The sequence below is a fragment of the Trichoderma breve genome, chromosome 6 (genome assembly GCF_028502605.1).
Source record: "Trichoderma breve strain T069 chromosome 6, whole genome shotgun sequence".
In the NCBI taxonomy this organism is placed as follows: Eukaryota; Fungi; Ascomycota; class Sordariomycetes; order Hypocreales; family Hypocreaceae; genus Trichoderma; species Trichoderma breve.
Window position 1 is genome coordinate 920,325 of NC_079237.1, and position 19,499 is coordinate 939,823.

Sequence of the window (19,499 nt, forward strand, 5' to 3'; positions counted from 1 at the left end):
ACGGTTTATAACGCTACAAATACTATTTAATCGATATTTCGCTACCAATTTTCAAGGTAGTCATAAACTTTTAACACAAGAAACAAAACAAGATCTTTTTTAAATGCTGTCAAGATTTCCGCCTACATCAAAAACAGTACACGCAACTAAACCCGCATCTTCCCCATTCCCTCCCCTCCTTTTATATTCCCAGCTCTCCAGTAGAAGATCGAAATAGGCCAATTGAGATGCCTATCCACTATTGCAACTACTCCCAATCCCCGCCCACCATCTGAATCCCTTCTTTTGCCTCGTTAAAAGATATAAACAGAGTAAGTATAGGTAAAAAAAGCAAAGAAGACACCCCCGCACAAACCACCATCTAACCGGTTCTACAAACGAATAAAAGAAAGACAGCATTCCCTCATGAAAATACGCAAAGAATAAGAGAGAGAAAAAAATAATAAAAGGGGATTCGTAAGATTATCTAAATTTTTTTGGTGGTGTGTGCGTTGTGTGTATCTTTAAGTCTTCTTTCTTCCTTCCGGTATCGGGTTGTTCCTATGTCTAAGCCGTTGAGCCAATCTTATTCAGACCCTTTAGTGAGCCTAAGCTGAGGGCCAGGCCTTGTGATCTACTCCTTATGCGCACGAAGCCTGTGATGGGACCGTCCTCTCCTTCCTTTTCGATGCTCAAGTTGGCCAGCGCGTCCTCGCCTGCGGGGGGGAACAGTTAGTAAACGAGTCGTTTAGAGGGCATGTAGATATGATATCTAAAGGGGATGTAGCTGTACTTACCAAATACACTGCGAGCGTACAGATTTGCGCTCAAGAACTGGCAGTCTCCCTTCAGACTGGCCTCGGGCGTCAGGCAGTTCATGTTCGTGCAGGCCATGAGCTGATCCAGGAACTCGCGTAGTGACTTGGCCTTGGAGTTGATGTTGACCTTGTTCTCCCACTCAAACTCTGTCCACATGGTGCGGAACTGCGTCTCAGTGCAGGTAGCGGGCTGGATGTAGTCCATGATGTCGACGTGTAGGTCGTTCAGAATGACAACATTGGTGTCAGTAGAGTGCGCGCCGTCGTACACCACGTTGCCAAAGATGACGCCCGTGTCTGTTGACGAGACCTTGATGGTGCACTGGACATTGTGGAAGTCGTGGGGGCCCAGGTTCTGCGTGGTTGGTCGCTCAACAACCTTGAGGTCGCCCAGGGTTGCAAACTCAACAGACAGGTTCTGAAGGGTGTCGGTGGTCTGGTTGACCAGCAGAACGTCCAGGATAATGTCGAACTGGTGGACCTTGACATATGCCTCGGCATACACCGGATCGGAGAAACCAGTCAACTGGACAACACGGCTGAGCTTGGATGTGAGGTCCTCAGCGCCGCCCTCACCACCAGTTGCCCTCTCCAAGTCCATTTCGATTTCATCCAAGCCGTCAGAGGCGTTCTTCTTGGACAACTGACGAATGGGAATCACATCGTCGACCTGAATGGCAGTCTTGGCCTTCTCACGAGCCTCCTTGGCGGCACGCTTGGTCTCCTCGACCTGAACCATGGCTCGGAATGCCTTGCGGGTATCGTCGAGCCACACTGCTTCCAGCTCCTTCTTCTCCTTGAACTCGGCAAGGGAGCGCACACAGGCCATGATCCGGTCAACGGAATCCTCGTCAATGGGCGCCTTGACAAACTGAGACTGGCCAACACGGATGATGGAGATCATGATGAGCATGGCCTCGGCCTTGAGGGCGTTGGTTCGTGCCTGCTCGGCTGAGATTTCTGAGTGGCGCATGACCAGCTTCACCAGCGTTGAAGACAGAACCGTTGACAGGTAGTAGTCTCCGTCCAGGATGAGCTGTCTCAAGGGCGGCTTCTGGGCGGCCTTGACAGCCTCCAGCTTGGCGGCGGCGGACGACTGGCTAGTGAGCGCAGTCTCGGTCGCATATGTACCATCGGCCAGCACCTTGCGGGAGCCGGTTGGCGCAGAGGGCTTCGAATTGCCATTGATCTGGTCGTCCTTCTTCTCGTCGCCATCCTGCTCTTCCAGCAGCCTCTGTTCTGAAGCAACAATGGGGATCTCTCCCAAGCTTGCACGGATACCCTTCCAAGCATCTCGGATGTCCTTCTCCTCCAGAGAGTACTCTCCAATGATCCACAGAATACCACGATAGACCTTGCCAGCTCGCACCTCGCTAAGGGTTGATACAAGACGGCGCACAATGGTGGTTCGGAGCTCAGGGAACTTCTCGACGACCTCCTTGACGAAGTTGATGACATCAACAGCAGATGTGTTTGTGAAATCGGCGATAAAGTCCATGAGAAGCTCCACAACGCTGGCGGCAACTTCTGAGAATTTGATGGCGCATTGGTGGATGGAGTGGATTAGGAGGGATCGGTACTCGGTATTCTTCTCATACTCTTGGTCAACCGTCTTGGACAATTCCTTCTTCAACAGCAGGACCACCTCCTCGACATTCTTGCTAGAAACCATGGCCAGGGCCAGCTCGAGGGCCTTTTTGCGGACGTCAATGTCTGTGCTGCTGAGAACTCGCAGAATCTCCATGACAAGGTCGTCTAGGACACCCTCATTCTTCTGGCGCAACTGGTCGACCCGGTCAAGGACAATGAGCTTGACGTTGTTGTCGGCCTCCTTGATGCTTAGCTCGATAAACTTGGACGCCGCGGCCTTGACAGCGACGGGGTTGTTGGTCAAGGCTGTCAGCGATGACGCCGCCTCGTAGACGACAGTAGATGCGCCGGCTTCCAAGAGATCAAAGATTAATCGCAGATATCGAGCCTATCTCTGTTAGCTTAGGAGATCCTTATGAGTAGCTGCGTAGGGGTCGTACCTTGTTCTGAGAGTTCTGCACAGCGTCCTTGCGGATAAACTCCAATTCGACCAATTGCAGCAGTTCCTCGGCGTTGGGAATTCCGTCAAAGACGGAGCTGAGATATAGAAGGGCGGCATCGTGGTTGATGCTGGCGAGCGCTGCGAAAGCATTCCTCTTGCATGTGGCATCGGTCTCGCTCTCCAAAAAGGTTGCGATCAGCTCCGCGGCGTCGGGAATAAGAGATGGTGAGTGTTGGAAGATGGAGGCGACTGCAAAGACTGCATTCTTCCTGACGTAGGCGTGTCGGTGCTCAAGGCAGGATCGCGCTGAAGAAAGGAGAGGCTCAATGAGCTCTGCTTCTCTAAGCTTGCAAAGGAAACGGAGGGTGTTGCCTCGGATGTATTCGTTGGGGTGCTGCAAATCGTTTCGGATGCCATTGCTAACACCATGGTCAGTCAATTCGAGGTTGATTCCAATGGCTCATGACACTTGCCAATTGCAAGTAAAGGATGGGCTTGACTAACCAGACTAGAATCATCTCCTGCTTCAGCTTTCCAGCAGAGTCAAGCTTGGGGCATATCTCGTAGTAAAAATAGAGGAGCTTCTTGAGCGGCTTGTACTTGGAGGGCATGACGAATCGGATAATGTGCATGAGCAGTGACGGCATCGGGTCTCCGTTGAGCATGATGGTCAGGATACGCTTCATGGTGTCGACCTTGCTCTCGTCGGTGCCCTTCTCCAGCTGCATGCGCAGGTCGGAGAGGGAGGGCACGTCCGAGGCATTGTCCTGGTGCACCAGGCTGTAGGCATTTTCGAGGAACCCAGACATGGTGTATCCGGCTGTGTAATTGTATTGTACAGATCTGGCTCAGCAAGTCGAGTCGAGGCTGCGGGGAGGATAAGGGGCCTCAAGAGAGAGCGGGAGGAGCTTCGAATATCGCAGAGCTCACCAGAGCCATGTGCCGGAGAGTCGCAACAGCACCAATTCCAAGGCTCGAGCTGCCAGAGTCGCCGCGAAGAGTCTGGAGAGCGGGCGGGCGTCTGGAGGATGTTGTTGCTGTTAGGTGTTAGGCTGCGTCTGCTTCAGACAATCTGGCTCTTCACTGGCGATGGCTCGCTGGTTACAGGTGGCACTAAGCAGCACGTTGGAGGCGGGCGTGGGGGCTCACGTGATGGAGCTATTCCCTTGTACTCGTACGCATTGCAGTGCTTTCGTACCTGTCGTGGCTTCACCGCCCATTGATTTCTGCCGTGCCCCACCATCCAGTGACGGAGCTGTCCTATGGATTTGTTTCGCCGCAGCCTCGCGACTTTGGATCTAGCCCTGGCAACTCGACAAGGCCTCACTCAACAGCAGCTATGGCGGCCCCAAACGACCAATTTTACATCCGATACTAGTAGGTGATTTCCTGTGGACTGCGTCTGACCAGCTGTTGCTACAGTTACTGATTATGTGCGCAGCTCGGGCCACATGGGCCGTTTCGGCCACGAATTCTTGGGTACGATGACCACCTCAACAGCCATCCGCCGAGGCTCAACTTCTGGATACTAACAAGGACGATAGAATTCGACTTTCGCGTCGTCGGAGATGGCCGCAGCGCAGTCGCTAGATATGCAAACAACTCCAATTACAGAAACGACAGCTTGATTCGAAAAGAAAGTAAGGAAGCGCTATACCCTACACCAAATGGATTACCCCTTGTGGTTTTTGCTTGGTAGTATTGCCGATGGAAGAACTGGAAACACTAACGACACATCTGCAGTGTGTGTGAGCTCCGCAGTCATCGAGGAGATTAAGCGAATTGTCAAGCAGAGCGAGATTATCAAGGAAGACGATTCCAAGTGGCCGCAGAAGAACAAGGATGGCCGACAGGAGCTGGAAATCCGATTGGGAGGAGATCACATTTCATTCGAGGTTTGTTTTGCGTCAAGGTTTTTCGAATACTATGGCAGTGGCACCGAGACTGACTCCTCTGTTATAGACGGCCAAGATTGGATCATTGGTTGATGTCACCGAATCAGCCGACCCCGAGGGCCTCCGAGTCTTTTACTACCTCGTACAAGACCTGAAGGCGCTTGTTTTCAGCCTGATAGCCCTCCACTTTAAGATTAAACCAATCTGAGCCGGCATCGGCATGCTGGAGAGACGGGCAGCGCAGAGTTATGATACCCAGTCGCCTCAATGAGGCATCGGCGATGCGCATGATTGTCACAAGGTGTTCACGGCAACAACATGCATGGGAGAATTAATTCCAGGTCTAGGGTGGCGTATGGGGAAATGCAAAAGCAATTTCTTGATTCAATAGCAGGGCCATGCGGAAGCCATGTGGAAGCCATGGGTAATTGTATGAATCAGCATATCGGGAATATAGTCAGTATGGGTACCCTAGAACGGCCCTCCCATGGGGCATTTCAATCTTACAACTGTTAAAGTCTTTAATGTCTCGTCTCGGGAAAATGTCTCTTGTAACTTTTTCCCCCTCCACCCATCAAGACGCGGCTCTGTCTTATATTTGGTCAGCACTATTTGGGCTGGCATGATTCAGTTTCTACATAGGTGCCTATGGTACGATGTTCGCGTACAGATATCATGATGCTGTGTATGTATTGAAAAGAAAGAATTTGTTGGATGATTCACGCTCCATGATGTTAGTACGACACATTGACCCCTTGCTTTATTTTAAAATCATCTGCTGAATCTTGATCAAGCCATGATCTGATAACATGCGTGTTCGACACTCGAGTGGGACTGGCTGCACATGGTTCCGCCATTGATCCACACCCCTGCCTTGTGGCTTGGTAGCGATCAAGTACATACCGCTGCGTTGATGACAGTCAGAACGGTATTTTATTTCTGCCTGTTGTCAAATAATTGACTTTATTCAGTATGTGATATTAATCTGTTCATCAATATCTACTTGTATTCTGCAACCCCTTTTAGATGGCTGCATAAGCTGCCTAATGCGGAAGAACTTCAGCGTCCATCTGAAGTTTCCCCTGCTGCCCAACCCAGCCCGTGCTATTCAAGTACAGCATTAGTACCTACAGCGTTTCCCCGGCCGGCCACGCTGCAATGCCACTAGCACCTCCGCAAATCTCCATCTCACTTCTGTCATTGTGTGCAAGATACTTTGGTACATACGGAGCAAGGCATCACTCCAGCATGTGCTTTTGCGCCGAATTCTCTCAAACTTGACAAAAGTAACCATTGCCCTTCTCACCTGTACAGTATCTGGCACGCAGAATAACTTGCTTTGCGCTGGTACCCCTCATCGGCACCGCCGTATTCTAGTTGGGCGTAGAATCACATCCAAGTACTAAGGTCACCCGTACTGCAGCCATCCCAAGGGGGCGCCGCTTATTGACAGTACCGGGTACGTCCCGTCTTCAGCGATATCCAGCACGCCAAAGGCAAAAGCCCAACTTTGCCTCCCGAAGAAAAGCCATCCATCTCATCTTGTCCAGTGGCTTTTTCCATTCATTCCCCCATCACCTCTTGTGTCCGTTGATCCGCTTCTCGTCTTCCATCATCTCGACAATTCCCAGCGTGTGCCATTGCGAGATGCACGCTGCATCCCGTCCCTGAATCCCCCCTTCCCGGCCTCGTGCTACCTGTACTTGTGCTGCAATCTGGGACCATCACCGCCATCGCAGCTCGATCCGCTCTCGGACAACCCACAAACCCCCAGCACGGCGGCGCGGTTGAGACATCCTCGCTTATCGTCTAATCGTGGTAGACGAGCAGCCCGGAGGCCAAGATAACCGACCTGGTCTTTTTTTCCCTTTACTTCTTCTGCGGCGCACCGCTGCTCTTTCCTTCCATCGGCTCCCTGCACCAGCCTTGCCTGCCACGGACCGACTCGCTGTTTGTCGAGCACAATACACAATATTCACAATGCCGACTCCATCCTCCAATCCGCCTCCTGAACAAACATCTCCTCCTCCCTATAACTTTCCGACATGTCCTGAGGACCAGCCACACTCCTCTCGATCCCCCCGACCGGCACAGGACGCCACGCGACCGGCTTCAGATATGGAGAGTAGCCAGAGCTCGGCGACAAGCATTGCCTCTCCTACGGCGTATTCATCTGAATCATCTCGCGACGGCCCTGCGACAGAATACTCGGTGTTAATAGAAGGTCAGGCGTCTGCGGGAGCCTCGCCCATGGACACTACATCTCCCCGACCGCCATCTAGCGGCACCGTTGCCACATCTCCCATGTCAAGTGGACGTGACGATGATCTTAAGAACCAAGGAGCTGCCGCAACCGATCGCTTAAGCCGGGAGTCGTCCACCTTGTCTGCACATTTACAAGTCGAGAATCCGGGCTCCTTCCGACGTGAGCCCGACTCATTGGAAAGGCTCGAGGAGGAGGATGAATACGACTCGCCCCCCATGCCATCTGACTGCACGAACCTACGAGTAAGACTGCTGCCATTGCATTGATAATTCGGCGTATGTAGCGTGCTTACACTATGTGCAGAAAATCCCCATCTCACCATCATCATTCCTCCGACCCGGTAGCAAGTTTCGCGGCACGCAACAATCCGAAAGACAGGTCTACGAGGTCCAAGTCGAGATCAAACATGTTGACCTGCGCGAATCTTTCCTCTGCGGCTACCTGCGTATCCAAGGTTTGTTTCGCCCCAAGCACTGTCGGCGATTATTTTCCACATTGCGTCATAGCTAACCGTTTCGACCCCTGCTTATAGGATTGACCGAAGACCACCCAACACTCACCACCTACTTTGAGGGAGAAATCATCGGTACCAAGTATAACTTCTTTACCAAGCATGATGACTGGGGCGCCAATTCCAAAGTCGATCTCAGCCATTGGTCCAAGTTTAGCGCCTTTCGGCCTTACCAGAAGATGGCTCGAAAGGGCCCAGTGACCATCACTGACCTTGCGCAACGAGACCACATCTTTATGCGGTGGAAAGAGCATTTCTTGGTCCCTGACCACCGCGTTAGAACCATCACTGGGGCCTCTTTCGAAGGTTTCTACTACATCTGCTTCAACCAGGTCAAGGGAGAAATCAGCGGAATATATTTTCACTCCAAAAGCGAAAAGTAAGCCATCTACTCCAATGCACTTTGACGAGACTAAGACTAACGGCCTATGTGCAGGTTTCAACAGCTGGAGCTGAAGCATGTTCCTGATAGGGGGTGCTTCAGTGCCATGGAGTTTCGGTAATGCCACGGTAATGCCAAGCGAGGATATTCGTATTGTTGATTAATAGCGGATGTGATTTATGGGACTCATCAACAGGGAAGTCTTTCTTTTTATTGTCTTTGTTTTTACTCTCACATATTTTATTTTTGGGAGGATTCGATTATGGAAGCGGTGTTCTACGGGATACATAGCATGCGTGCAAGGAGCCTGGCTGTTTAGTATAGGTATGTCGGGATGCACTGCACGGGTTTGAAATGAATATCTAGCTGTCATGAGGTTGTGTGTTAGCTATAACGTAACGAAATACGAAATAGATGGGACCCAATGACATTTCAAGGAGGGAATAAGCTACGAGATGCGAGTTGTTCCAAGGGGGCAGCGTATAGTCTGGCAGATAATGTGTGTGTCTTATTATTCAGTCTCAAATTTTCTAAAATAACCTCGTCGGAATGGGTTGAGGTCGTCTGCTGTTGTGCCTGTGTGTGTGGCTGCCGCCTCCAGCCTTTTCTTCTCGTGTGCCTCTAGGTCAGTGCTTGATACTTGGGAGTCTGGCAGACGCCGGTAGGTTATCAACCTTCGTGACCCTAAAGAATTTGTTAGCAGAATGAAAAGCCAGGGATATGAAGTTGCATACATTTGTTAAAGACTTGAACGCAGACTACGACTACTTCGAGGCAGGGATGTGTAGGGACGGGGATTTCTTGCTCTTCGTCATTTGCTGTGGGCATCCAGAAAGCTAGACGGCCGTTGTCGACTAAGGTATCTGCGGCGAAAGCGAGAATGTCGTCGAGCATGGCTAGGAAGCTGTAGGGCTTCTTTGGAGGGACGTAGTCGGGTGATCTGCAAGACAATGTTAGGGCATCTCCATCTTCACTCTTGGTCTTGCAGGGGGAGACACTTACTCCCACTCGTTTATTCCGAGTTCGATCAGCCATGTGGCGTTTTCAGGATTCTTCAACCCCAGGACTTTTAGCCCTTCCCTCACACCGTATGGCGGATCACACACGATGCCATCCCAGGTCCTCCTCCGTCTGATGGGTGTGTTTGTCAAGTCTGCGGAGAAGAAGCCGCCTAGCTGGGGCTTGAGTCCGTACTGGGCGAAGTTTCCAGGCAAGCTCTTCTTCTTGTTACCTTCGCCGCGCATGCTACGGCCGTCAATGTCGCTGCCCCAGCCGATGGCGCCAAAGTGGGCGCAGGCAATGGGAAAGGACCCCGTGCCGACGAAGGGGTCATAGAAGAGCTTCCCTGGGCCGGCGAGGGCGATGTTTGCCGTGACGAGGGAGAGCTCGGCGTCCATGCTCGTGGTGGAGATGTATTCGCGCTTCTTGAGGTCATATCTGTGAACGATGTCGCGGGCCGAGGTAGCCACGAAGCGGCCCAGGCGAACGCTATCTGGATGCTGGATTTTCAGGGGGACGCTGTTAAAGGGCCAGAACTCGAAGAGAGTGAATGTGTCGTCTGGGTTGGACATGCGGATGGGCCCGTCAAAGGGGAGGTAGCTGAACGTGTCGATGAGGGCGAGGCGTTCCTTGTTGGTGTGCGCTCCCTGAAACGAGTCTACGACGAACTTGAACGAGGAGTCTTTGTATTTGGGCCAGAGGTGGGAGGTTTGCGATTTGACCACCTCGTGGAGGGCGTCAAGGGTGTTTGCGGTTCCCCATAGCTCGTGTATTGAGTGGGCGAGGACTGAGCGCCGGAGGAGCTTCTTTGCGTCGTCTACTGAGGGGAGTTGGACGACACAGAATGGAGACTGTAGAAGGAGAAATGAGGATGTATTTTTGATGAGAGGGTTTGTGTGATGGTGGATTTGGTCTTACCTCACGGTCGTATTCTTTGATTTTGAGATTTAGGTTTTCGATGATTGCGAGGGCTTCGATTTCGGGCACTCGGAAGGACTCGTGCTCGGAAGCAAACTTGATGAGGAAATCCATTGTGAAGTCTATATTGGGTATAATTTGACGTCTGATTTGTGTGAGTTTAACGGAATGTTTTTGATTTCAGGGTATCATGAATGAAGCCGGGATGTCTCTGTCTAGTATGCAGAAAAATGGAATGAAAATGGCAGTGTCTTATGACTTTTTTGTGCCCTCTTTAACACCAATGGAAGGATGAAATTTCTACAAATAAATAAGAGTTAGTGAGAGGGAACCATTTTGGTTCAGTCAGGAGATATTTACCACAAGTTTATCAAAATAAGAGAATGAATGAGATTTGTATTTATTTCATCGCCGAGTGTCTATGAAAATTGTAGCCCCGCTACCGTGGTGGAGGAAAAAAATTATGAATTTAGCATCGCTGCATCTTATCAGGCTGGATGCGGCAGCCACTTACTGGCTTTAGGCGGGTACTTTGTCGCTTGTACCTCCCATCTCACTCTTAGCTTCTGCCTCTAAAAATCGACTGTTGAAACCTCGATCACGCAGCTTTATAGAGCCGACTTTACTCTCCATATACGCATAATTCGTCCATTGAGCATCATATTTGATTGTAGAGGCAATGCTGCACCAGGCTCCGTCGATATACCAATCGCCAAAATGCTTCGTCACGTACGGCACGATGGGACACGTCGATCCTAAGCAAATTCCAAGTAAAGGCAAGCCTTGGACGGCCATATCAGATCTCGACTTTATCCACAAGGTCAGTCATTCCTTTGACATAGAGTCTGATATATCATATCATATGAGGTAGCGTTGCTAATAATAATAATAATTACCAGGTTGACTTGATCATTCCTCAGGACATCTATGAAATTGTTGCCCAGAAGATGGCTGAGCGTGAAGCCCCGGCATATTACAGAGTCATCATGACGCTGGGCCAGGTGCTTGAAACCAAGTTTCTCACTCAGTATATCAAGTTAGGTGAGTCTGTTTCTTTCGTCTTGAGTTAGCATCCCATCTACTTTCGCGCTCCAAAGCTGATCTGTCGTAGGAAACATCATGATGCTCTCCGAAGGCAAAACGACTATTGGGAATCTATTCACTCTTCGAGAGGGAAACCTGGACCTATATCTCGATAGAGAGACGTATGAACGCGCTGGTCTTGAAGGAAAGCCTTACGGTAAAAAGGGTGACCGAGGATCTAAGCCCAGATGGAGTACGTCAATGAACTTTCCGTTGCTCTTTATACACCCGGATGCTAATTCAGGCCTACAGAGGTATCATATAACCTCAGAGAGGAATCCATGCTACATGGGAGAAAAGGATTCGACAGACTGGTGTATACATGTAAAAATGTATTGAACCAGCCCATGGCATGGCTTGTCTGCAACGCCTCTAAGTCGGGTAAGTGCACATACAAGTACTCTTCATATTGTTCCATGTTGTTATTTGCCTATTTATATAAACTTCATCTATTGGATCTGACACACTACTAGCTATGAGCGTAGATTTATTGCAGGATCTGAACGCGACAGAAATGACATCTTCACCAACGCTATCCAAAGATACCGGAATCTATCAGATACCCCTCAGGATACCTTCCACAATCCTCGCCCAAGGAGACCGCGAGGCTCTCGAGTATTCTGCGACAGAGATGTACGAGTGGCTATCACTGGTCCGACTGGAAAGCCCTCGTGTTGTAGCTGGGGATGACATCGACCCTTATCTCTCACGATATGCGCCACCAGAGGCAGACAGCACCGCGGCCCAAGTGCAAGTCTGTAAGCTGAGTTGGCAAGGATTCCTATCCTCGAGCTGGTTGAGGACCCTATTCGTCGATATAGTCACCAACTGCCCCTCGCAATCTTGGTTTGCGCTTAGCGGCACGACCTTTTCTCGCAACATCCTTGGAGGATGCAACGAATTGAGTTTTCTTCGGCCCCCAGAGAGCTCGGGAGAATTTCTCATGTGGGAGACCAAAAGTCAGGACTGAGGAAAGATGGGAACTTAGGCTTGCTTAGACCGCACATTTCGCTCCTCAGACAATCCCTGGTCAAGAAGGGCCTCCTCCACCAGCTTGCGCAGATCCGCCTGGCCCTCAGCCGTATTGAAGTCTTCTCTCTGGGCCAACTCCTCGATTCTGCGGCGGAACTCGGGATCGAACTCGGCAGGGATGTCCTGCGTCTCGTCCATGGTGCCAACCGTGACCTTCATGCCTTCTGGGGCATTCTTCATGAACTCAGCTGCGCTGGCCTCGAGCTCCTTGCCAGCCTTTTCGGATTCAACGGTAGCTAGATAGACGGCAACTTCGGGGAAATCGCCCTCACCCTCAATCTTTTCTCTTGCTGTCAGCCCTTCCAAGCCTCTGTGCAAGACATCTACACCCAGCTCGACCAGGGCTTTGGCGGCGTCGGTAGTCTCGACGACGAACAGGGCAGTCTCGTTGTCTTCGTCCTTGAGGTTGACGTCGACCTTGAATTCCTGGATCAATGTTCGAAGCAGATCTAGGTGGTTGTAGCTGGCGGCGGCATGGACAAGCGAGTATCCGTGTTCGTCCTGGCCTGATGCCAACTCGGGCTTTTCTCGAAGAAGAGGCAGCAGCGCGGGGCTGTTGTCAGCTGCCAGGAGGAAAGGGTTTGACGACGCCATGAGGATCTTTGGGTCGAAGCTGGGGCGCGGTATTCGGTAATGGGGGTCTATCTGTGTAGCTTGATGAATGATTGAAGCTTTACTTGCGCAGATGATGTTTGTTGGTCGGTGCTTGGATTTGATTTGGCAGCTATGGGGTAGAATTTTTGTCCAGAAAAATTGAGCACCTCAGTCCAAAGTTGCCCCTCCCCCACCATGCAGGTGACATCCATCAATTCGACTACCCGGGCTGCCTAATGGCTGAAGTGTAGCCGCTGTAACTCAGGGCTAGGGGCCGTTGTAGCCGGCTTTTTTACTGAGCTCCATCGCTAGAGGCCAAGCGGCTCAGCAGGCACCAGGCGATCTACAAGCGTCGGGCACTTGCCCACTGACCCCACACAAAGAGCTAAAAGAATTCATCGTGTGTTGGAAAGAGATCAACACCTGAGGAACCCAGAAACTTTCACCTCTGCCACTATCCGATCCGATTCAAGGACTCAAAGCAGATCCCGGTCGATTCTCCCTCTGACCTCTGGTTGGTCAGTGCATGATATTAGCCTTTCGGTGAGGAGTAATTCTGTGCTTAGTCTGCGTCTGACTCACCAAACTTACAGGGCTGAGTAAAAAGAGGGCAGTGTTTGGTGCAACTAGCCGCCAGGATATTACTGCCAAGGGTAGCCGTGTGTGCCTTGTTTGCATCGAAGAGGGAGACGAGCTGAACCGGTATTAATACGACGGCATAGCTCTGGTAGAAAGTTGGATCATCAAGCATTTCTCGTTGTCGTGGATCAGCTCTAGAAGCTCAAGGTAGCCGGGGAAACAACAGTGTATGACCTTTGCACTACGATTTGGACATTCGTCTTACGGCTTCCTATCTCACAACTTCTCAATCCCCATCTACAACTACGTCATTCAAACAGCCTGGTTGATCAGCACAGACAAGTTCCAAAGAGCAAAAATGGCTGCTCCGTACGTGGAGCAGGATGTGTCGGCTGTCTCTCAGATGCTTTCAGCTCTGGAGGCAGCCCGAAAAGACAAACGACATGGTGGATTTTCCTGCAAAAAGACTACTTTCAAGATCAAGTCCTCTCGAGATGGCATCGAGGTCGACTCTTGGAGAATGCAGGACTGGGACTACAAGAAGAAGGGCCTTCCCACATATGCCCGCGGCCTCTTTACCACAAAAACCAGCAGAAACGTTCCAGAAATTGCAGTCAGAGGCTACGACAAATTCTTCAATGTCAACGAAGTGAACGAGACTAAATGGGACGTGGTTCTCAAGAATACAAAGGGGCCGTACGAGTTGACGCTCAAGGAGAACGGCTGCATCATCTTCGTAGCTGGCCTCGAAGACGACACCCTCCTCGTTTGCAGCAAGCATTCCACTGGTGACCGCAGCGATGTCGAGCTTAGCCATGCGCGTGCCGGAGAGATCCGACTAGAGAAGCAGCTGGCTGCCGTTGGCAAGACCAAGGAGGACTTGGCACGAGAGCTGCGTTCCCGAAACATCACTGCTGTAGCAGAGCTTTGCGACGACTCGTTTGAAGAGCATATTCTGGCCTATGAGAATGATAAAGCTGGACTTTACCTTCACGGCATTAACCTCAACCTTCCCGAGTTTGCAACCTACCCAAGCAACCTAGTCCAAGAATTTGCGGACCGATGGGGGTTCATCAAGACGGATCTGCTGGTGATGGAGGATGTGAACGAGGTAAAGACATTTTTGGAGGATGTGGCCAAGACGGGGTCATATTCAGGTCGTGATGTCGAGGGCTTCGTCATCCGATGCAAAATGTCCCGCAATCATACTGCACTGCCCTACCAAGACTGGTTTTTCAAGTTCAAGTTCGAGGAGCCTTATTTGATGTACAGACAGTGGCGCGAATGCACAAAGGCCATGATTTCTGGAAAACAACCCAAATTTAAGAAGCACATCAAAATCACCGAGGAATATCTCACCTATGCTAAAAAGCAGCTTGTCGCCAACCCGAATTTGTCCAAACTCTACAACCAAAACCACGGCATCATCAAGCTACGGGACGACTTCCTTGCATACAAGAACATCAAGGGATCAGATGCCGCCAACCTCGACCTTTTGGATCGTGTAGTGATGTCGGAAGTCACTAAGGATGTAATCCTGGCACCCATTGCCACCATTGGTTGCGGAAAGACTACCTTGGCGCTGGCTCTAAAGCATCTTTTTGGCTGGGGCCACATCCAGAACGACAACATTTCGGGCAAGGGACGGCCGCCGAGGTTTGTCAAGGCCCTAATGGATGAGTTGAAGGAGCACCCAGTTGTTTATGCAGACCGAAACAATGCACAGAGGCACGAGAGAAAGCAGCTTATCGGTGATGTCAAGGCACAGAATGTGGAATCACGAATCGTATGCTTGAATTTCCGACACGATGAAGAGACAATTGATGAGATCCGCCGGATCACTCAAGATCGTATCATTGAGCGAGGAGACAACCACCAGACGATCCATGCGGCGACTGATAAGGATAAATATTTAGACGTCATGGAGGGATTTATCAAGCGATTTGAAGAATGCAACCCCAATTCTCCCCCGGACGCAGGCTTCGACCTGGTCATTGATCTGGATCCCACGGCTGGCAGCAGAGTGAACTTGGAAACCCTTGTCAATGAACTTCATCTGTCTCTGCCAAATGTGGTCAAGGAAGTGCCAAGCCCCGAGAAGCTCGACGAGGCCATGGAATATGCGCTTGCATACGCTCCCGACTTTAAGCACACCATTCCCGACAGAGGTGGCAAGAAAGACGCCAAGCAAGGACAGCGACAGCAGCAGCCGGCACAACCAAAGAAGAAGGGACTCGAGTACATGTCTGTGCATGTGGGAAGAGATCAGATTGACAAGGTCCTTGACAAGGCATTCAAGGGGGTCGGTCCGGAAATATCGCGATTCTTCTGGCAGCTCAAGAATACAAGAAGAGTGCAGCGCCAGTTCCACGTCACGCTGATGCACAGGGCGACGGCGGCACAGTACCCGGAGTTGTGGAAACGATATACCGAGCTTCATGAAGCTGCAGGTGGTGGTGACGCTATCCTTGGCGAATGCGACGTGTTACTCGAACGGGTAAGTTGATATATATCATTGTGAAACTCAAGTCCATATAACTAACCCTTTTTGATAGGTTGTTTTCGATGATCGCATCATGGCTATTGTTGTCCGCCTTTTCGACGAGGAGAACAAGTGGGAGTGCGTGAATAAGGTTGCGCACATCACGGTGGGAACGCGAGATGCCGCGGTGAAGCCGAAGGAGAGCAACGATTTGCTGGCCAAGTGGTTGGAAGTTGGCGCCGGTAACGAGGGGATTCAGGAGGTGGTGTTTGCCGATAAACCGACGCTCAAGGGACAGGTCAAGGGAGTTACATCTCGGTGAGGGAAGATGAGCATAGCTGTATCATTGAGGCAGGCGTTTTGCAGTGGGAACAAGGAAAAAAGAAGGATGATAGAAAACGGCAAATGTATGCCGAATTGACATGATGATGCGCTTTATACTGTATGTATACCCACTCGACTGAGCGAGCCTAGAAATACTTTATATACATTTCATGTAAGAGGTAGCACTTTGTCCCATTAAGGGCAGACGGTGTAATTTTGAGGACCCTCGACACGTCTCAACATGTTTATATGCAAAGAGGGATAAGAAATATGACGGGGCAATTCAATTGGGCCATGCTCAGCTGGAGAGACCTTGAGAAAGGGGTATAAGTAGTAGGGACAGAACGTGTATCAAAACAGGGTCCAATAACATCAATACAATGAGAACCAAAAACCAAAACCAGCCATACCAAACCAAACCGCCAAACCAGAGAGAAAAAGGGAAATGTGTACACAATGTTTTACTCGTCGTCTAGGAATCTGCTAGCTATCCTTCCGAAGAAGGGAACCTCGAACCTGTGATTTGGGTTGTTAGCTTCGATGATTTTGGGGTCTTATTAGATGTTGACCGTTGGATCACTAACCTGTCTAGTATCTCTGCGTCTTGATATGCTTTGAAGGAGAGGAATCCAATCAGGACAAGGTCGGCAATGAAGATGAGCCAGCTTAGGAACGAAGACCAAGATAATAGGACGTGGAAGACCATGACGGCTGTGAAGAGGAGGGCAGACTGCCAGGCGTGGAATCTACATACAGACTCGGTGTTAGTCTCAATGCGCTCTTTCAAAGATAAAGATCAGAGCAAAGACAGCAGCATGTATATAATATACATACCTGACGTAGTCGCTATTCCTCTCCAAGATCAAGAGTATAACAGCCCCAACAGGCGGAAACGCCAAATACGCCAAGCAGGCCTCGTAATCCAGCCTCAAGCCCAGACTCGTATCGAACTCGCTAATCTCGGCGGGATATGCGCCCGGCATGGGCGTTCCCCCTCCAGCACTGCCGCTGCCGAAGCCCCAGAGCCCGCTGCCGGACAATGCGCCGTGAGCGCTGGCGGCGCCGTCGAGGTCGCCGCTCCAGGCGCGCTGGGGTTGAGGATGTTGGAGGGGAGGCGGGCTGCGGGCGGAAGAGGCGATTGCGGAGGGGGAGAAGGGGCGGCGGGAGATGTCGGCGGAGGCGCGCGGGGAGGAGATTGGGGAGCGGGCGTGCTCGGGGGGCGAGGATTGGTAGGGTGCGAAATCCATGGTTGTGGTTTTGGTTTGGTGATGTTGTTGTGTGGTGTTTTGAAGGGAGAGGAGAGATGTGTATGTCGAGAGGAGGCGGAGGGGAGCGAACGAGGAAAAGATAAGATGAATGGCTAGAACGATACGGCTACTATTATTGAGGCATGCGATCCTGTGGAAGATCTGTCGAGTGAGGGCTTTTGCTGGAACTGCGAGGGCACAGATGCCTTTTTTGGAGGAGAGGGACACGAGAGAGAGACGAATGCATATGCATGCTGTTTAGAGTGGAGGTTGGTTTTGGGCAAGGGCATCACATGAGCCTGTTGCGATTGGATGTTTTTTCGGGGTGCAAGGGTCGAGCTGCTACCTAAAACGGCGGGTCTGGGATGAGCTACAGCTATAGCTTACAGGGCTTGATGGGCGCTGGAGGTTGATTGTTGGTGGGGATGGGCCTAGCTTCAAGTGGGATTTGGTATGGAGCATTGGCGATTATACATTGAGGCCGGCTTACATGGGATAGAGTGGAGGGCTTATAAGTGTATGATGATCAAGAGTGAAGAAATAAACATTAAAGTGTGTATTCCCGCGTGAGAATCTTATTTGGAGCTCATCCCGGCGTCGATGCAACCTGTCGAGTGAAAGACAGCAACAAATAGAAGAGATCGCCCATGTAGTTTGGAATGTCCATGATCTCAATCTACATTCGCAATTCAGATAAACACACACACACATGTTTCAATGGCTTTCTTTGCTCATTTCTATGAATACATCCTCCATAGTGTACACGTATAATACTTTTTTACATCCCTTTATCCAAACCGCTGTCTTGTCTTTTTCTTTTTTAGTCTTGTTCGTTTCCATCATACACACATCTAAGAAGATGTAGGCGCGTCTCCCTTTGACTCTCCCTCCAACTGCTCCTTTCGTCCCTCCAAAGCCAGCCACAGACTGCGGCTGCCACCCTCCAGTGTAGATGTGATGCCCAAACCAGCGCCCTGCAAAATGGCCACGAGCTGGGCACGGAGACCATCAATGCCGCCTTCAATACCACCGACCCAGTGGACACCAGCCTGGTCAAAGACTTTGCCTTCGATGCGTCCTCCTATCAGCATCAGCTTCGCAAGGCCGTTCTGGAAAATGGGATCGTAGTATCCGGGGTTCTTCTTTCGTGTAGGCGCAGGGAATTTTCCGGGGACCGGAGCAAGGACGCTCAGTGCCGCTGCAACGTGCGCTGGAGACACGGCAGGAATGATGAGGCCGGCCAAGGGGCCAACCATGAGAGGCTCGATCTGGGCATAGGCGGACTCGGGTGAGATTTCAGCATTCTTGACTTGCTCATAAGCAGCCTCGGACAGATCGTGAACAATGGGGCCCTTGGATGTTCGTTTCGTAGATGTCGATGAGGCTGCGACCTCGGGATTGTAGAATTCCACCAATTTCAGTGCCACGTTCAACATGTTGGTCCTCAACACTTGCAGCTGTACTCTCGGAGACAAGTTCAGAGGTTCGGCACCCGGTGCGGCGGTCATCGGTGCAACTCCATCCAGGGCTTTTTTCAACTCTCTCCTTACAGCAGCCCATTCCACTGCTGTGAGATTGCTGTGCTGGAAGAACAGGATGAGGGGCGTGGTGCGGAGGAGTGAAGTGTAGGTTCGGATCATCTGACTCTTTCGGGTATCAATTGGTCGAGCGCTGGGCGGTTTCGTCGCGGGAGCAAAGTCAATTGGCGGCTGGGCGCCTTCGGGGACGGCTCGCAGGCCAGGCGATGCATGTTGAGCATCTGATGTCGAGAAGTTGTGAGCAAAAGCCCCTCGCACATGTGTCGCTTCTACGCTGAGCCGTCGCAGGCATGGCCGGGCCGCCCGGCTTAGTATTCTGGTCATTCTGCCTTGATCAGCTTCTGCTTGCAATCGATGCAGATTATGGCGAGGCAAACCTACTTGTGTAGATCTAGGTCGACTGCGACTCGATTTCGACCAGAATCTTGACATGCGAACATTGAACTTTCAATCAAGGTCCCACCCGAATGGGCTGGTCTCGGATCAACTCGCCGCCGCTCCGAGGGTGAAATTGTCATCAAAGTACCTGCATGTACAGAGGGGCACTCGGATGCGCAGCTGACTACTAAAAAATCCCCAGCAGGTACCCTGCAGTACTTTGCCGCATATGCTACCAGGCACCCAGACTGATTGCGCGCGACTCGACTTGCTTGCTGCCCTGCAGCTTCAACCTGTAAGCTGGCCAGCAACTACCGGAGCCACACTCCTTCTACTGCATTCTACACAGCGCCAACCCCGATATATCCATTGTTTACTTGTATTTCCAATCCTTCCTTTGCACGACTCCCCTGTCCATTCCCTCAATACTCTCGCAACCGCC

At 51.0% G+C, this 19,499-nt stretch overlaps 9 protein-coding genes across 9 annotated transcripts; 4 read left to right on the forward strand and 5 right to left on the reverse strand.

Annotated features, from left to right (window-relative positions):
• Window positions 1-546: 546 nt before the first annotated feature.
• Window positions 547-3,638, reverse strand: T069G_09204 (coatomer beta subunit appendage platform domain-containing protein; the record flags this gene model as incomplete). The annotated part of the gene is made up of 4 exons (XM_056176414.1): window positions 547-695; window positions 777-2,775; window positions 2,828-3,248; window positions 3,334-3,638. The coding sequence occupies 4 exons, from the start codon at window positions 3,636-3,638 to the stop codon at window positions 547-549; spliced, it is 2,874 nt and encodes a 957-aa protein (XP_056024892.1).
• Window positions 3,639-4,168: 530 nt separating this feature from the next.
• On the forward strand, window positions 4,169-4,932 carry T069G_09205 (mago nashi protein domain-containing protein; the record flags this gene model as incomplete). Its single annotated transcript, XM_056176415.1, has 5 exons — window positions 4,169-4,206; window positions 4,271-4,308; window positions 4,374-4,469; window positions 4,573-4,724; window positions 4,792-4,932. The coding sequence occupies 5 exons, from the start codon at window positions 4,169-4,171 to the stop codon at window positions 4,930-4,932; spliced, it is 465 nt and encodes a 154-aa protein (XP_056024893.1).
• Window positions 4,933-6,704: 1,772 nt separating this feature from the next.
• On the forward strand, window positions 6,705-8,004 carry T069G_09206 (vacuolar import and degradation protein domain-containing protein; the record flags this gene model as incomplete). Its single annotated transcript, XM_056176416.1, has 4 exons — window positions 6,705-7,232; window positions 7,294-7,444; window positions 7,523-7,880; window positions 7,938-8,004. The coding sequence occupies 4 exons, from the start codon at window positions 6,705-6,707 to the stop codon at window positions 8,002-8,004; spliced, it is 1,104 nt and encodes a 367-aa protein (XP_056024894.1).
• Window positions 8,005-8,394: 390 nt separating this feature from the next.
• Window positions 8,395-9,914, reverse strand: T069G_09207 (uncharacterized protein; the record flags this gene model as incomplete). Its single annotated transcript, XM_056176417.1, has 4 exons — window positions 8,395-8,567; window positions 8,618-8,823; window positions 8,886-9,733; window positions 9,801-9,914. 4 exons carry the CDS (start codon window positions 9,912-9,914, stop codon window positions 8,395-8,397), a joined length of 1,341 nt encoding a protein of 446 aa, XP_056024895.1.
• A 625-nt stretch (window positions 9,915-10,539) lies between these two features.
• T069G_09208 (ribonuclease P 40kDa (Rpp40) subunit domain-containing protein) lies at window positions 10,540-11,853 on the forward strand (the record flags this gene model as incomplete). Its single annotated transcript, XM_056176418.1, has 5 exons — window positions 10,540-10,620; window positions 10,700-10,841; window positions 10,912-11,076; window positions 11,136-11,264; window positions 11,357-11,853. 5 exons carry the CDS (start codon window positions 10,540-10,542, stop codon window positions 11,851-11,853), a joined length of 1,014 nt encoding a protein of 337 aa, XP_056024896.1.
• Window positions 11,854-11,867: 14 nt separating this feature from the next.
• Window positions 11,868-12,509, reverse strand: T069G_09209 (ankyrin repeats (many copies) domain-containing protein; the record flags this gene model as incomplete). Its single annotated transcript, XM_056176419.1, has 1 exon — window positions 11,868-12,509. The coding sequence occupies one exon, from the start codon at window positions 12,507-12,509 to the stop codon at window positions 11,868-11,870; it is 642 nt and encodes a 213-aa protein (XP_056024897.1).
• A 937-nt stretch (window positions 12,510-13,446) lies between these two features.
• T069G_09210 (RNA ligase domain-containing protein) lies at window positions 13,447-15,892 on the forward strand (the record flags this gene model as incomplete). The annotated part of the gene is made up of 3 exons (XM_056176420.1): window positions 13,447-15,366; window positions 15,424-15,585; window positions 15,644-15,892. The coding sequence occupies 3 exons, from the start codon at window positions 13,447-13,449 to the stop codon at window positions 15,890-15,892; spliced, it is 2,331 nt and encodes a 776-aa protein (XP_056024898.1).
• Window positions 15,893-16,355: 463 nt separating this feature from the next.
• On the reverse strand, window positions 16,356-17,141 carry T069G_09211 (uncharacterized protein; the record flags this gene model as incomplete). Its single annotated transcript, XM_056176421.1, has 3 exons — window positions 16,356-16,410; window positions 16,479-16,640; window positions 16,729-17,141. The coding sequence occupies 3 exons, from the start codon at window positions 17,139-17,141 to the stop codon at window positions 16,356-16,358; spliced, it is 630 nt and encodes a 209-aa protein (XP_056024899.1).
• An 851-nt stretch (window positions 17,142-17,992) lies between these two features.
• T069G_09212 (uncharacterized protein) lies at window positions 17,993-19,003 on the reverse strand (the record flags this gene model as incomplete). Its single annotated transcript, XM_056176422.1, has 1 exon — window positions 17,993-19,003. The coding sequence occupies one exon, from the start codon at window positions 19,001-19,003 to the stop codon at window positions 17,993-17,995; it is 1,011 nt and encodes a 336-aa protein (XP_056024900.1).
• Between the last annotated feature and the right edge of the window lie 496 nt (window positions 19,004-19,499).